This window comes from Falco rusticolus, chromosome 2, assembly GCF_015220075.1.
Source record: "Falco rusticolus isolate bFalRus1 chromosome 2, bFalRus1.pri, whole genome shotgun sequence".
Lineage (NCBI taxonomy): Eukaryota > Metazoa > Chordata > Aves > Falconiformes > Falconidae > Falco > Falco rusticolus.
This window is the reverse complement of record NC_051188.1, coordinates 2,771,392-2,776,293: the sequence shown is the minus strand read 5'-3', so window position 1 is coordinate 2,776,293 and position 4,902 is coordinate 2,771,392. Positions and strand designations below refer to the sequence as shown.

Here is a 4,902-nt window from a genome sequence, read left to right as displayed (position 1 = left end):
GAATGATCTCCAGAGGTCCCCTGCAGCCCCCAGCATTGTGTGGTTCTGTGATTCCTGGCACTTGGGCTGAGGAAGAAGAGGCCAGGCTCCTTGAAGGACAACCCAAAATCTGACTGCACTCTCAGCATATGGGGGTATGGTATATGGGCTCACCGTGGGGTCTCGATACAAACCGGATCCCGCCTTTCCAAGGGGTCCAGACCACCTGCTCAATAGCCAGCTGGTTGAGGTGCCCACCAGGCCCCTCTCTGCCAAGCTGCTTTCCAGCCAGGTGGCCCTAGCCTGTGCTGGTGCCGGGGCTTGTTCCTCCCCAGGGGCAGGACTCGGCACTTGCTGCACCCAGTGAGGTTCCTGCCAGCCCCTTTCTCCAGCCCAGCCTGGTCCTCCGAAGGCAGCGCAACCACTGGGGTGCCAGACACGACCACCCCCCATTTTGTGGGTGCCAGCAGTGCCCAGTGCCAGCCCGTCCCCACTGGGGCTGGGCACTGATGGTGTCGCAGCCCCAGCTGTGGGATGGATGGACAAGCCACAGCACCAGGGAGAGAGAAAACATTTCTTTTTTAACATTTCAGATGGGGGGGGGGAGCTTCCCAGGCAGTTCCCAGCCCTGCACTCCCCCAGCTGCTCACTGGCAGGGGATCGTGCTCCTCTACTGCAACTAGCGCTGCCACGGCGGGGTCTTGCAGAAGCAGATGCAGCGTGGCCGCCACAGGCGTCTCCACCAGTCCTCTAGGCAGCTACACAGACAGCTGCAGACCTTCTGCAGGCATCGTCCTGCCCAGCACAGCGCTGGGGCCGCTTGGTCACATGCCCTGCCCGTGGGCACCTGCTGCTGGGGACTGGGCTCTGCCGGGGTGCTCCTGCCCACGGAGATGGTGTTGTCCTGGCCACTGGTGCTGCTTCTGCCTGGCCCTGTGGGGCAACTGTTGTTAACTTCCTTTGGGCTCCTCCTGCCCGCTTGTACAGGGCTGCTTCTGCCTGGCCCTGTGGGGCAGCTCTTGTTAACTTCGTTTGGGCTCCTCCTGCCCGCTTGTACAGGGCTGCTTCTGCCTGGCTCTGTGGGGCAACTGTTGTTAACTTCCTTTGGGCTCCTCCTGCCCGCTTGTACAGGGCTGCTTCTGCCTGGCTCTGTGGGGCAACTCTCATTAACTTCGTTTGGGCTCGTCCTGCCCGCTTGTACAGGGCTGCTTCTGCTGCTGGCTCTGTGGGGCAACTGTTGTTAACTTCCTTTGGGCTCCTCCTGCCCGCTTGTACAGGGCTGCTTCTGCCTGGCTCTGTGGGGCAACTCTCATTAACTTCGTTTGGGCTCGTCCTGCCCGCTTGTACAGGGCTGCTTCTGCCTGGCTCTGTGGGGCAACTGTTGTTAACTTCCTTCGGGCTCCTCCTGCGTGCTTTTACAGGTCTGCTTCTGCCTGGTCGCGTCTCCTTATGTTTGTCCTTGTTCCCACCTGCAGCATTGTCCTTGTCTGCATCCGCCCCCGGCAGCTTCACTCTAAGGCCCCTCTTGCGCGACACTCTGGGTCTCAGCAGCCCTGGCTGGGGCTGTTCCTCTTCCCTGGTGAGCAGGGGGGAAGGAACCCTGGGGAGGGCCCCAGCCAGGCCGCCCCTCGCCACTTGGCTGTCAGCATCTGCAGAAACCTTTCGTACTGCTCGATGTTTTCGAGGGTGTCCTGAATGCACATGAACTCCTCAGTGGTTCTCTCTGTGACCATGGCCGAGGGGCTGCCTGGGGGTGGCTCCACATCGATGGGGCTGCTTCTGCCTGGTCGCATCTCCTTATGCTTGTCTTTGTCTCCACCTGCAGCATTGTCAGTATCTGTGTCCGACTGCGGCAGCTTCACTCTAAGGCCCCTCTTGCGCGACACTCTGGGTCTCAGCAGCCCTGGCTGGGGCTGTTCCTCTTCCCTGGTGAGCAGGGGGGAAGGAACCCTGGGGAGGGCCCCAGCACAGGCCATGTTTTGACACATGGCTGTCAGCATCTGCAGAATCCCTTTGTACTGCTCGATCTTTTCGATGGTGTCCTGCATGATGCACTTAACTCCTTAGTGCGGTTCTTTGTGCCTATGGCCGAGGGGCTGCCAGGGGGTGGCTCCACATCGATGGGCTGCTTCTGCCTGGTCGTGTCTCCTTATGTTGTCCTTGTTCCCACCTGCAGCATTGTCCTTGTCTGCATCCGCCCCCGGTAGCTTCACTCTAAGGCCCCTCTTGCGCGACACTCTGGGTCTCAGCAGCCCTGGCTGGGGCTGTTCCTCTTCCCTGGTGAGCAGGGGGGAAGGAACCCTGGGGAGGGCCTCAGAACAGGCCACTTTTGCCACTTGGCTATCTGCATCCGCAGAAACTTCTTGCACTGCTTGGTCATTTGAGGGCGTCCTGGACTATATGGATGAGCTCTTCAGCGAGGTTCTCTGTGACCATGGCCGAGGGGCTGCCTGGGGGTGGCTCCACATCGATGGGGCTCTGCGCCCTGTCCCTGCCATCCGTGGGGAACTCCTCGTGCTTTGGCCCCTCTGGCAGCTCCAGTGGGATGTTGAAGCCAGTTGGGAGCCCTGGCTGCCCCGCCAGCATGCAGATGGTTTTAAAAGAATACTGAGGTCCCAAGATGTTCATCGATGCTGGCTCTGCTGTTGCAGCCGGCCAGGGCTCTGGGAAGGAGCAGGGGGAGTTCAGTGAAGAGGAGCTGCTCCGGGACAGGGAGTGCGGCACGGTCTCTGGGGAGCAGTGCTCCACGCTTGACGCTTCCAGGCTTGCCCTGCAGAGGGGGAGAGGGAAGAGACCCCCGCTGCACCCGGCCCCTCCGGCAGGACTCACGGGCAGCACACCCTCCTTGGCGGCAGGCAGCGCTGCCCAGCGTGGGCAGGGGCAGGGCATGGGCTGAGGGTCTGGGGCAGGACCTGTGGGTGTCCCCTGCGCTTACCCCATCTCCACGGTTGGTGTGGGCTTCTCTGCTGCTCCATGTGCCTGGGGAGAAGCTGCCAAGAGAGGAGATGGTGTGAGTGGCCAGCAGCCCAGAGCCCCAGGCCAGGCCTTCTGCAGGGTGTCACCCGTTTCCAGGTCAATTGGGGCCGGAGCCACTCACTGCTCTCCTCCTCGAACCGGGCTCTTGTCGTGCTCGTCTGAGGCTTTGTCTTCTTCCTACGCCCCTGCAGGACCCCAGCAGCTGGGTGAGGAGACGGAAACAGCTCCCGGCCCCACACCTTAACCTCCCACCCTACCCTCCCTGCACGGAGGGGCAGTGCAGTGCAACTGTCACCTACCCGGAGTCGCCTGAAATACAGTATGGCCGAGACCAGGCTGAGCTGCAGCATGAGCATCATGACATGGAGCATGTCAGACAGCGTGGGGATGTCGTGATGCCCCATGGCGCTGGCTGTGGTGTGGCCACGGTGCTCCGAGTTGTCAGCCCAGACCCACGGTGCAGATCCCCAGTGACCTACTGGGTCCCCAGTGAGAGGACACCCAGCACTGCCGGAGTGTGGCAGAGGCTGCAGTCTGCAGCCCGCCCAGACGGTGCCAGACGGCCCGCTGCCTTCCCCGTGGGGCGCGCACCCCCCTTTTATAGTACGGGAGGCAGCCGCCCCCACCCCCCTTGTGACATCACTGGGGCAGTCACAGCCCCCCTTTGTGAAAATTCCTGGGGCAACCAGAGCCCCCCTTTCCCTGTGACACTGGACAACCCCTGTGACCTGTCGCAACGGAGGGAAGACACAGTCGCTCAATATGAGTGATCAGCAGACTTCGTTTATTGTCTCTTACAGTCACCTTTTATGCCTTCTTATAATTAGCTCATACATATTACAAAAGTTAAGCTCATTATTGGTTAGTTGCCTAAATACCAAGCCCGCCCCTTGTTTCTCTTCTGTAGTTATGTGTTCCCACCTGCAACGTTCTTTTCCCACCGAAATCTTCCTGTTATTGTGTAACAAGGACAGCCAAAGACAGTGTATTTTTGCTTTACTTCAGATCAGCTGAGAGCCATGTGCATTTTTGTCCAGCCAGCTGGACTATGTCTATGTGACCCTTTTCACTAGCAGTTATCCACACCTGTGACCTTCCCTGGGGATTTGCGAAGCTCACTCACTCTCCCCTTCCCCGCTGAGGGGGGCAGGGAGAGCAGGGAAGCGGCCTCTCCGCGTAAGCCGGGAGACGTTTGAGCAGTGGCAAGCCATGGCTGCCTGGGAAATGCCGGTGCTTGACTGCTCCCCTTACTGAAAGTTGAAGGACTGTAAGGCGTGCCTTTCCTCACCAGGGATGGCACGGGGCCATGTTAGCTGGCACGATTCAAAAGCTGTAGCAGATAGAATGACACCGCTTAGGAAGGAACGAGAAGCGTGACCAGGAAAAGCCACGGTGCGTGCTGTGTTGGGAGCCGCACGAGTGGCGGCCCAGAAGGAGAGGCGCCTGATTAAACCAACTAATGATGAAATGGTTAAACCCTTGCAAGAACATATAAAAACCCTGCAGAGCCAGCTAAGTGCTGAACGTAACAGCACTCAGCGACTCCACACGCTCTCTCAGATGCCTTGGATGGAGAACAAACTTCACGGTCCGAATGAGAGGAAGGGGGACAAGAATCTCCTGATCAGACAGATCTTAATTCTGTTGTGGATAGTCTGCTGGGATTTACAAGATCGGCACGGCGGGCCGAGAAACAGGGCCCAAGACCTTTGTACTTGTCTAAGGAGTTGGAAATGGACCGAGAAACGTTTTACCCCACTGGGGTTGGGCACTGACGGTGTCGCAGCCCCAGTGGGATGGATGGACGAGCCACAGCACCAGGGATAGAGAAAACATTCTTTTTTAATATTTCAGAGGGGGGGAGCTTCCCAGGCAGTTCCCAGCCCTGCACTCCCCCAGCTGCTCACTGGCAGGGGATCGTGCTCCTCTACTGCACTAGCGCTGCCA

General features: G+C 59.3%; 1 protein-coding gene across 1 annotated transcript; it reads right to left on the bottom strand.

The window, feature by feature from the left end:
• Positions 1–2,355: 2,355 nt before the first annotated feature.
• On the bottom strand, positions 2,356–3,359 carry LOC119142911. Its single transcript, XM_037376476.1, has 3 exons — positions 3,077–3,359; positions 2,915–2,969; positions 2,356–2,749 (listed from the first exon to the last, which is right to left on the bottom strand). Exons 1-3 carry the CDS (start codon positions 3,357–3,359, stop codon positions 2,356–2,358), a joined length of 732 nt encoding a protein of 243 aa, XP_037232373.1.
• Between the last annotated feature and the right edge of the window lie 1,543 nt (positions 3,360–4,902).